The sequence below is a fragment of the Crinia signifera genome, chromosome 3 (genome assembly GCF_055691185.1).
Source record: "Crinia signifera chromosome 3, ASM5569118v1, whole genome shotgun sequence".
Lineage (NCBI taxonomy): Eukaryota > Metazoa > Chordata > Amphibia > Anura > Myobatrachidae > Crinia > Crinia signifera.
The window spans coordinates 162,306,031-162,318,676 of NC_139219.1; the positions used below are offsets into that span (position 1 = coordinate 162,306,031).

At 44.7% G+C, this 12,646-nt stretch overlaps 1 protein-coding gene across 1 annotated transcript in view; it reads left to right on the forward strand.

Moving 5' to 3' along the window:
* Positions 1 to 12,646, forward strand: part of LOC146063925 (amine sulfotransferase-like) — a 37,422-nt gene that overhangs the window by 2,754 nt on the left and 22,022 nt on the right. The window contains exon 2 of the mRNA XM_083176845.1: positions 8,983 to 9,161. Coding sequence (XP_083032971.1) covers positions 9,002 to 9,161 — 160 coding nt within the window. The 5' untranslated portion in view covers positions 8,983 to 9,001. The remainder of the gene's footprint in view (positions 1 to 8,982; positions 9,162 to 12,646) is intronic.

Genomic DNA, 12,646 nt, shown 5'->3' on the forward strand with positions numbered 1-12,646 from the left:
GTGTGCACTGCTACATCTGAGAGGAATCTTTTAAAATGACTTATATCCAAATGTAGATGAGCCCCAAAGCAGTTAGTAAGAGCTACTATACTTGCTAAAGTGCTGGAAAATGGTGCTGATGATTCAATGTAAATGTATCTATCTTTCATTCCATTTTTTCCCAAAAATGTAACAATGTAATGCGGGCTAGGTGAAATGAGGGAGATTACTAGACTAATGAGGGAGAGAGGGAGATTTCTGTTATTTCAGGGAGTCTCCTGCAGAATGCAGGGGGGTAGACAACTATGATATAAATAATAGAATATAAAACCCTAAACAGAAGTAGCCTTTTTCAAATATGTAAATGTATACGGACTAGCTTTCTGTATGTTTTTTGTAAGTTAGGGGGTATAACAAGTATGATTCAAGGGAAACAAAAGAATGTCTGTTGTGCGGTGCACAGAGAGTAAATTAATAAAAAATAACTTTTATTATTGATCTTTAAAATTCAGCAAAAAAGATAAAAGCTAACATATAACATATAAGGACTAAATAGGACACAATCTTTAAAAGGAAATAACATTCATAACGTAGCGGGGGTTAACTGTTGGTCTGTAGATGGAGCACAATAGTGCTCCCATTTCAAATTAGACAACACAGTAGCACAATCTTATTCACAGTACACAGCACCAGTGCCATAACTACTAATTTTGGTGTCCTTTGCCAGAAAGGAAATTGGTGACTGGCTGACCACCACAGTGAAAACATGGAGCGTGGCTTCACGGGAAAGGGGAATGGCCTTATAAAAGTTCCAATAACACGGCAATGCCCATTACACATTATACCACACACAGTAATGCCCATTACACATTATGCCACACATCAAAATGCCCCTTAAACAATATGCTACACACCATAATGCTTATATGACATTATGACACACATTATGCTACACATAATGCCCTGAGTACTCCTGCATATGCCACAGTGTTATCGCTGCTTATACATAACATCCACAGTCGCCTACAGTAGCAGCGCTGCTTATACAGGTGGAGTGCTTCTAATCTTTGCAAGGGCTGGCAGTCGGATCGCCAGCCGCCAGCCCCCGCCAGCCGGTGGAAGGGGATGCGTGCACACGAGACGCGTGGTCTTCAACCAGAGCTCCCCCCGGGTCCCCGCCACCTCCCCGCCAGTTCCCAAAGCTGTCCCCACCTTCCCGCTCCCTCCCTAACCCTGCCCATCTCCCTGAAGTGGAGACGGGCAGGGTTCACATCCCAGCCCGCAATATTAGCTGGGACTCGCGTGCGTGTGGGACACTCGGGCGCCCCAGTCAGACGGAGTGCCAGCTCGCCAGAGGGGGTAGTCTGGCTAACCCTGGCGCTGAACAAGAGGTGCATCGGTATATAGATAATGCCCACAGTTACCAACAGTAGTATCGCTGCTTATACATAATGGCCACACCAGTTGCCGAAAGTAGTAGCGCTGCTTATACATAAGCCCACACCAGTTGGTGACAAAAGTATCGCTGCTTATACATAATTCCCACAGTAACCGACAGTAGTAGCACTGCTTATATATGTATACTGTATTATGCCAACACAAATTGCTGACAGTAGTAGCGCTGCTTATAAATAATGCCCACATTAACCGACAGCAGTAGTGTTGCTTATATATATTATATATATATATATATTATGCCCACACCAGTTGCCGACAGAAGTATATCTGCCTGTACATATGCCCACACCAGTTGCCAATGGTAGTAGCGCTGTTTATACATATGCCCACACCAGTTGCCAATAGTAGTAGTGCTGCCTTTACATACTGTATGTCCACACCTGTTGCTGACACAGTAGTACATGTTACTCACTAGTTCAGGCTGGCAATTCAACCTCTCTTGGGGCCTTATTCTAGTTCACTCTTTCGGACAAAATCCTTCTTAGATGAACAAAACCATGTGCACTGCAGGGGGGCAGATGTAAAATGTGCAGATATATTTAGATTTGGGTGAGTTATTTTGTTTCTGTGCAGGGTAAATACTGGCTGCTTTATTTTTACACTGCAATATACAGTAGATCTCACTTTGAAGTAAAATCCCACCCAAATCTAATTCTCTCTGCACAAGTTACATCTGCCCCACCTGCAGTTCACATGGTTTTGTCCATCTAAGAAGGATTTTGTCAGAAAGAGTGAACTAGAATAAGGCCCCAAGAGAGGTTGAATTGCCAGCCTGAACTAGGTGAGTAACATGTACTACTGTGTCAGCAACAGGTGTGGACATCAGTCAATCTTGCTCCCCATGTAGCACTGCCCCCATTATGCTGTGTAGCCCCGTCTCCTCTGTCCATGTAGCCCCTCCCCTTTTCTGTTCCTGGTGCTGGCAGGGTGTTTAGGAGCCTGGAGGGAGCTCTGTGCCTCCGGTGCTGCTGCCTGTCATGCAGTGTAACTGTCGCAGCAGCAGCCAGCAGCAAACAAGGACAGCAGGGTATGTTCAGCAGGGTGCAGCGCCTCCCAGCCCGGCGCTTCCCTGGTTTGCATCCTCTACTGAGTGGGTAGTGTCGGCCCTGGCCCTACATGCCACCCTGAGGCTGCTACTGGACTTGGGAGCTTCTCTCTTTTCCTGTGTGAGGCAAGGGCCGAACTGGCCATCTGGCAAATGCGAGAGGGTCCAATGGCCAGGTGGGCCGGTACAGACAAAGAGAGAGACCCGGGTTGGCTCCACGCAGTGCAGTGCTCTAGTTCTCAGTATACAGTATATCCACAACACCCAAAGTACTTCTATTGAAGACAGATGGAGATGTGCCACAATGCCAGTCTTCTCACTTGTTGCATGTTACCATTAGTGTATACAGGGGTGGGGTCCTGGAGTGCACACCAATTGAGAGGTGCGACCATGCGGAGACCTTTCAGTAGTACTGCATACAAACACAAGGTTGCAGGTGCACAATTTAAACTCCCAATTTATTAATAATAAACATTGCAATAAAATGTAGCATTTTGATCCATTAGTTGAAACCAGGCCCGGCGACAGAGGGGGTCAAGGGGGACACCAAGGTTCTTAGGGTCATAGGGGCCTGGCCAGATATGAGGGACACCTACAGGGAGTACGGGGGCTGCACCAACATCCCTCCCCTTTCCCTTACCCAGTCCAGCTCCAATTACGCTGAGCCGGCCTTTACAAATTATTTGACACAGAGGACATTCACGGAGCAGCCCCTTCTTCTGCCTGCACTGGGAACCAGTGCAAGGCAGTGACAGCAGCTGCCGTCAGCCCCCTGCAGCCCCACCGCTGAACTGTCCCCGTCAGGGGACATGACCTCCACACTGTGTCTGCTCAGGAGCCCCGCTGCCAGCCATTAGCGCCGCTGCCCGCCCAGCAATATGCGCAGCCTGTGGTACAGTTGGAGGGAGCAGATATTGAGGATACGAGGGACATCACCGTCCCGATCTTCTCCTGGCAGTGATGTGGTTCATGCGCAGCTCAAGGGGGCCTCCACACTTACAAAGTTTCTGCCAAAGGCTGAGGGCCCTTGGTCCCTACAGCTAAGAGACATCCTGTCTGTACCAACAGTGAGTATCCATGGGTCATAGAACCCTTCCCTCACCATTTCACAGTATGTCAAATGTATATATGTGTATGTACTGTACATGTATGTGTAGGTATATATGCTTATGTATGTATGTACATGTGCGTGTGTGGGGGTTTACATGTGTATGTGTGTGTGTGTGTGTGTGTGTGTATATATATTTTTTTTATTAAATGCCTTCCTTTGATTGAATATAAGTCCTCTGAGTGCCGCTGTTTGCTATCTCTCCAAGTGACATTTATGTTTTTTGTGAGGCACCGGGCCATTGCTGAATTGGGAGAGTGCCAGGACGATCCACTAAACATATATATATATATATATATATATATATGAAATATGTATATCTGTGTGTGTATATGTATGTTTATATGTGTGTGTGGGTACAGTATATTGGATACATCTGGATGACTGGTGTTGGGATGCCAGCGGTCAGAATCCCTCCCCCTGCCCCCCTTATCCTCCCTTCCTGCAGCCTAACCCTCCTCCCCTAGGAGCTTATCCCTCCCAAACTGGGGCCTAACTCTCCCCGCTAGTGCTTAACCATCCTCACTAGGTAGGGGTAGGAGCCCCACAGATATCAATGTATGAGGCCCCAAGTTTTCTAATGCCAGTCCTGGTTGAAACCATGCTCCCTGTAGCAATTGTGCAAGACATGCCAGTGCCAGAAAGCAGCCCCAATCCGACCCTGTGTGTGGGAATGTGTTTTTTTTCCTGTGTTGGCCAAAAGGATTCCAGCTGAACCTATACTTTTAGGGGGTTATTCTGAAATGGTTAAATATCCAATGTTGAAAAATAGCGCTCAGAGGGTAACCATAATTGAAAGTGACATATCACCAAAAGAGATAAAACAAAGTATAATGATACTGTCCCTTTAATGGAGATGTTGTCCACATGCAGTAGTCACAATGCAATCCTGTAGAATGGTTTCTGAAATAAAGTCTCCCATCTCATATGATAGGGAGATCAGAAAAGCAAGCAATAGTGCAGATCATTTAATTTTATAAGAATTAATTTAGTAAAACGCACTTACAATACATAGAAATAAAACAGCATAATATGTAAGAAGCCCGTGGCAAACACTGCTCACACGTCCTGGGATGTTAATGATCACTGCAACTCCGGATGGAGCAGCTCTCCTCCAAAGGGAAATCGGATGGGAGCAGGCGGGAAGTTCACACGTAAACAATCGGAGCCACAATTCATTAGAAGGGTGGTTAGTGGCTCTCCCAGGGGTGCTATTTAAGCTTCCCGTTAGTGCTTGTTCAGGAGAAATTGTCAATTACCGGCGTTTCCATCCCACTGCGCATGTCAGAATCGGCGGAAGCAAGATGGCGGTGTGTTCCACTGCACCGGAAGTCCATTCCCGATGTGTTCCACTGCTTGATGCTGTCGGAACGGACTTAGAAAATTGATCCCATTATTAACAATATATCATGATTTCTTTAAAATGACTTCCTTAAAAAGAAATGAAGCAGTATTATAAGTTACAATAATAGATTGGATACAAGTCGCAATCTGTGGAGATTTCTCCTCCTTTCTAGTTTTATCTAGTTGTATTCTTATATATAGGGAAGTTTCATAAATATCTAAAAAATATCTATTTATGAAACTTCACTATATATAAGAATAAAACTAGATCAAATTAGAATGGAGGAGGAATATCCGCAGATTGCGACTTGTATCCAGTCTATTATTTTATTGGGTAATGTGTTTAACCTTTATGGGGTTATTGTGTTTAACCATTTCTCTTTATCTGTGAATGCACTGGATGTCATTCCTTTAATTGTTAAATACAGCTGCACAATGGTTTCATGTGCACTAGTGTTCCATTATCCCTATACCATTTGAGGTTATTCTGGTTAGTATGCTCGAATGCAAATTCACATGTGAGCACAATGTTTTTTAAATGCGTTCACACCCAACATTGAGCCCGGGGTGCATGGGGTGGCTTCAGATGTCATCACAGGATGTCAGCTGCCCGCCATTTTTCCCATTAAGAATACACGCAAAACGAAGACACCTTAGAGCAGGCATGTCCAACGTTGGCCCTCCAGATGTTGTGAAACTACACATACCAGCATGCTTTGCAATAGTTTTAGCATTCTCTAATAGCAAAACTGGCAATGCATGCTGGGATGTGTAGTTTCACAACATCTGGAGGGCCAACGTTGGACATGCCTGCCTTAGAGTGTACCCTCCACTTCATTCGATGGTCGGAGACCATCGAATGATGTGGGTGTTTCCCCATAGGCTGCGAATGGATGTTGATGTAAAACATCCTTTTGCAGCCATGCAGCGGAATTCGGCCTGCGAAGGGGGGCGGCTGCATTTGTGAGTGGCGAGTGAGCAAAAATTACACACATCGCTCTGAACTTGGCATCACTGCTTGTCAACTAGAATATCCCCCAAAGTGTGTTTTGAGCAGTGGTGGCTCCACAGGTTGGCTGCAGAACAGTCCAAAAATCACATAGGGGAGCAACACCAACTGCCAGTGAGTGAGTTTAAAATAACAGTTGGAGGCAGTTGCTGTGTCTCCCCGCTCCCCTACCATTATCTTCATGTACCATTTACATATGGGATATGGTCGGTTGGTCGACCTACAGATGGTTGACAGTTATTAGGTCAACACCGTTGGCTCTACATACTGGAAGGTCGACAGGTGTCTAGTTCAACATGGGACAAGGTCCACAGGTGTCTAGGTCAACATGGGACAAGGTCGACAAGCAACCATCATTTGGTCGACCCAATGATCCCATTCCTTACATATCAAGGATTATAATTTTTTGTCTGTGGAAACAGAGTGAGTTAAGCGCCATACACATATATTGCTGAGCAATATATTGCCCAGTGTCTCCTTTTCATCAGCGACCAGAGATGGTCGCTGATGAAAGGGAACCTCTGCCGGTGGTGCCCCAGAGGTAATCAGCTGGTCGCAGGAGCAAGCTCCTGCGACCAGCGATTAGGATGGGGCTGAAAACGGGAGTGCGCACCCGGCGATTTATCGCCGGGGCACACTTCCATCACTGGCAATATGGTCGCTGGCGACCATATTTCCAGCGATTTCAGCTCCTATCGCCCCCGTGTGTACACAGCTTAATTATTGTCCTAGTAAAGTAGATTATCTCTCCTGTACACAAAATCTCTAAATATGACCTGTTGGTAATAGTTGAAGATTAAGGTTGATGAACCCTGTTCAATACATAGAAATAAAACAGCATAATATGTAAGAAGCCCGTGGCAAACACTGCTCACACGTCCTGGGATGTTAATGATCACTGCAACTCCGGATGGAGCAGCTCTCCTCCAAAGGGAAATCGGATGGGAGCAGGCGGGAAGTTCACACGTAAACAATCGGAGCCACAATTCATTAGAAGGGTGGTTAGTGGCTCTCCCAGGGGTGCTATTTAAGCTTCCCGTTAGTGCTTGTTCAGGAGAAATTGTCAATTACCGGCGTTTCCATCCCACTGCGCATGTCAGAATCGGCGGAAGCAAGATGGCGGTGTGTTCCACTGCACCGGAAGTCCATTCCCGATGTGTTCCACTGCTTGATGCTGTCGGAACGGACTTAGAAAATTGATCCCATTATTAACAATATATCATGATTTCTTTAAAATGACTTCCTTAAAAAGAAATGAAGCAGTATTATAAGTTACAATAATAGATTGGATACAAGTCGCAATCTGTGGAGATTTCTCCTCCTTTCTAGTTTTATCTAGTTGTATTCTTATATATAGGGAAGTTTCATAAATATCTAAAAAATATCTATTTATGAAACTTCACTATATATAAGAATAAAACTAGATCAAATTAGAATGGAGGAGGAATATCCGCAGATTGCGACTTGTATCCAGTCTATTATTTTATTGGGTAATGTGTTTAACCTTTATGGGGTTATTGTGTTTAACAATTAAAGGAATGACATCCAGTGCATTCACAGATAAAGAGAAATGGTTAAATACAGCTGCACAATGGTTTCATGTGCACTAGTGTTCCATTATCCCTATACCATTTGAGGTTATTCTGGTTAGTATGCTCGAATGCAAATTCACATGTGAGCACAATGTTTTTTAAATGCGTTCACACCCAACATTGAGCCCGGGGTGCATGGGGTGGCTTCAGATGTCATCACAGGATGTCAGCTGCCCGCCATTTTTCCCATTAAGAATACACGCAAAACGAAGACACCTTAGAGCAGGCATGTCCAACGTTGGCCCTCCAGATGTTGTGAAACTACACATACCAGCATGCTTTGCAATAGTTTTAGCATTCTCTAATAGCAAAACTGGCAATGCATGCTGGGATGTGTAGTTTCACAACATCTGGAGGGCCAACGTTGGACATGCCTGCCTTAGAGTGTACCCTCCACTTCATTCGATGGTCGGAGACCATCGAATGATGTGGGTGTTTCCCCATAGGCTGCGAATGGATGTTGATGTAAAACATCCTTTTGCAGCCATGCAGCGGAATTCGGCCTGCGAAGGGGGGCGGCTGCATTTGTGAGTGGCGAGTGAGCAAAAATTACACACATCGCTCTGAACTTGGCATCACTGCTTGTCAACTAGAATATCCCCCAAAGTGTGTTTTGAGCAGTGGTGGCTCCACAGGTTGGCTGCAGAACAGTCCAAAAATCACATAGGGGAGCAACACCAACTGCCAGTGAGTGAGTTTAAAATAACAGTTGGAGGCAGTTGCTGTGTCTCCCCGCTCCCCTACCATTATCTTCATGTACCATTTACATATGGGATATGGTCGGTTGGTCGACCTACAGATGGTTGACAGTTATTAGGTCAACACCGTTGGCTCTACATACTGGAAGGTCGACAGGTGTCTAGTTCAACATGGGACAAGGTCCACAGGTGTCTAGGTCAACATGGGACAAGGTCGACAAGCAACCATCATTTGGTCGACCCAATGATCCCATTCCTTACATATCAAGGATTATAATTTTTTGTCTGTGGAAACAGAGTGAGTTAAGCGCCATACACATATATTGCTGAGCAATATATTGCCCAGTGTCTCCTTTTCATCAGCGACCAGAGATGGTCGCTGATGAAAGGGAACCTCTGCCGGTGGTGCCCCAGAGGTAATCAGCTGGTCGCAGGAGCAAGCTCCTGCGACCAGCGATTAGGATGGGGCTGAAAACGGGAGTGCGCACCCGGCGATTTATCGCCGGGGCACACTTCCATCACTGGCAATATGGTCGCTGGCGACCATATTTCCAGCGATTTCAGCTCCTATCGCCCCCGTGTGTACACAGCTTAATTATTGTCCTAGTAAAGTAGATTATCTCTCCTGTACACAAAATCTCTAAATATGACCTGTTGGTAATAGTTGAAGATTAAGGTTGATGAACCCTGTTCTATACCATTAGCATGATTTAAGCAATTTTTTTAAAATATACATATAACTCTTTTAGGTATAGGGGAGACAGAAGAATGGACCAAGAAATACTGGATGAGATGCTAAATTCTTTCATGTTCAAACATAAAGGCGTGTACTTTCAGAAAGACCTCTGTACACCAGAAGTCGTGGACTCGGTAGAACATATGGAAATTAGAGACAGTGATATTGTTTTGGTTACTTATCCAAAATCTGGTAAGTTAGTAATTGTTAAAATAAATTTTTTATTAGGATTTTATTGTTAAGAGTTAATATAGATACGAGTAAATTTGATTCTGTCATGTTAACAAAACATTAAAAAAATATATATATTTTATAGTTTATTTACTTTGTATGCCTTTTACTTTATATAATAAATATTACTAGATATTTTAAAATTCACTGGCCTACTATGTACATAACAAAACAAATCATAACAAGTAATTTCATACTAATATATATTTCTCTTACATTTAAATCTTGTTTCTTCTTAGCATTGCAGAGAGAAATATTATATGCCCTCTGATGATTGCTAAATTTATTATTTATTAAAAGTTCTTATATAGCGCACACATATTCCACAGCGCTTTACAGAAAATATTTAAGAATTCACATCAGTCCCTGCCCCGGTGGAGCTTACAATCTATATTCCCTACCACATATACAAGCACACAAAGACATTCTAGGGTTAATTTTGTTGGGAGCCGATTAGCCTACCAGTATATTTTTGGATTGTGGGAGGAAACCGGAGTACCCGGAGGAAAGCATGGGGAGAATATACAAACTCAGGGCCATGGTGGGTATGGAACCCATGACCTCAGCGCTGTGAGGCAGTAATGCTAGCCATTACACCGTCTGTGCTGACTGCACTGGGGCAGGATGGGGGGCTCTTTACTGAAACATTCTACAGTCCATGTCCAGCAATGTGATTGATTACCCTTATTGATCTAACTCCACTATCACAAACCGTAGGTTCGGTACGCAACCTATAAAGTCAAATCAATTTCACTTTAATTGAACCTGATCACTTTACAAGAAGAAACTAAGATAGGCGTCTTCACACCATTGAAAGTGTGAGCTTGGTACACCCTCTCTTACTCCTTGCACATGGAATATGTTTTATGAGTTACAAACATCACCTTAGTTGTTTTTTCTTGCTTTATTTCTATATTCTTTATTTCTATATGGTCTGAGCAATTGCTACAAGGAAAGCAAAATATCAAGGCCCACAACACCACCTTACCTGAAGGCAACTGGGAAACAGTTTTCTTTGCATAAATGGCCATGACACACCTGTGTTCTTGCTGCCACTGCCTGTTACCTGGCCCAAGCATTCCTAGTTTGCCTTGTCTCTCTTCATAACACTTACTGTATACCCGGTACAGTTAATTTGCTTAGTTGCCATTCGCTTAACCCTTTCCAATTCTGTCTTTTTTTGTAGTGTGGGGCCCAGAATTGTACTCCAATTCTAGGTGAGGCCTAACCTGTGCTTTGTAGAGTGGAATAATTACAGTGTCATCCCTTGCTTCCATAATTATTTTTGGTACTTGTTTAGTTTCAAGGCGGCAGATTACCATACTTTTGAAGCTAAGCTAATTGTGTAGCCCAATGGCTGCCTTACTTGTGTAGTTTCACGGCGCCAGGCTAAGCTATGTTAGCAGGGTAGGCTGCCGCCGTGAAACTACACAAGTGTTGCCGGGAACTGCATCTCTGTCCCCGGCGTCCCTGGCAAGCCTAGTCAGCGCCTCTCTCACACCGTTGGCACCAGCATGATCCCCTCTCTTTGGCGGAGAGGGGATCATGCTGGCGCTGGCGGAGAGGCACTCCATCTCAGATGCGCCTGCACTGAGACACTCCTGCATCTCATTAGCTATTGCGGCAGGGTACATCAACCCTGCAGACAAGGTTAGGGGTTCTGAAGCGCGTGCGTCTCCTTTCCAAAGTGATGGTGCGGACGCAAGTGCGTCTCATTCACCATGAAGGAGGCATTTGATACATACTGGCAAATGCCTCCTTTTGAAACCCCCACTATCCACGGCAGCCCAAAGCATGGCGAGGGGCTGCGGTAGGCGTCCTCCTGAACTTTTCATACCCCCACTATCCACGTCGGCATGGAGTTGATTTTATAAAGTGTGGCGAGAGCAGCGAGCCACCGAGCATAAAGCGTGGCGAGCGCAGCTATCCCCGCGAAGGGACACGGATTCATTTACATGTACTCCGCGTCCCCTCGCCTCGCTTCGGGCTCGGTGGCTCGCTGCACACGCCACACTTTAGAAAATCGACTTAACGCTGACGTGGATAGTGGGGGTATGAAAAAGTCTGGAGGACGCATACCGCTCCCGCTCATAATGCTTCGGGCTGGCGTGGATAGTGGGGGTGTTTCAGAAACACAGTCACACCTGCCATATCATACACCTGAGACAGCTGGTTGAAGAGTGTCAGCAGCCATGACTGAAATACGTCTGCCTGTGACTAGAATTGCCTACACTGACTAGCTGAACACAGTACGCTACTTCTGACTGACTATGCTGACTACGCTGGTCGTGGGAACACAAGGCCGATTCTGAAAGGGACGCTATGCTAAGTACGTAACTGCCGCCATGAAACTAAACAAGTACCTTATTTTTATACAGGCTAATATCCTATTTTTAATGCAAGCAAAGAATGGCAATTGGTGTTATAAGCTTTTCATAGCTCCCTCAGCTGGAATTTTGTTAGCATCAGAAACATACAGTAAGCAAGATTGTATAGTCTCATGCAAAGTTTCTTTGAAAACCAATCTCTCACAGCTGGTGTGGATTAGTGATTAATGGGAATAAAGCCCATACGGGAAATTTACTAAAGGTTCCCATACACGTTACAATTATTGTATACAATATTGTATACAATATCGCATCTTAGTTTTGCGATGAGATGAGATCTAGTACAAAAAGTATGTACAGCACAGTCGGAGGACGCGTTCCGCCACCGCTCGCCACGCTTCGGGGTGACGTGGAGAGTGGTAGTGTTTTTGTTGGTGTTTTAGGATTTACCATATTAACTACTGAGATCGCATCTCACATCTCAAGCCACGAAAAAGGGCCATGCAATGCGATGTACGATGCGATTTCACTACGTTAGCGTACGTAGGAAATCTGGGCACCCTGCTAGAAAACAAGTACCTTAAACCATATATAGATTGGAATATACTTTTAAGTGCATTTGCAATTAATAATTGTATTAATGTTTATATCTTGTCAAACAGTGCTTACTATCTAATAGTTTATTTTATTCTATTCATTGCTATATTGAGACTTCCAGCAGTCCTTCTCTCCAAAAGCTTCAGTTTCTCCAGTACAATTAGTTCATTCCCAAGTAAGATTAGGGGTTAGCTGTGTTTAGTTATTGATACAGTAAGTACATGTTGGGTATCCCTTATCCAGATATCCCATATCCGAAATATTCAGAAAACCATAGGGTTTTTTTAAATCTTTTTTATACTTAACTCATCCCCCGATGTCCACGGCGGCCATCGGATTCCTTCCTCTTCAGTGGCATCCCCGGGCCCAAGGATGCATTGCCCGGGAGCATCAGTGACGTCACAGGCGCACACCCGCAATGCATCCTTGGAACTTGGGATGCCGCAGGAGAGTGCAAAGGACGCCGTGGATGTCAGGGGACACCATGGATGTCGGGGACCGTCAGGGCACCGCCAGGGGACC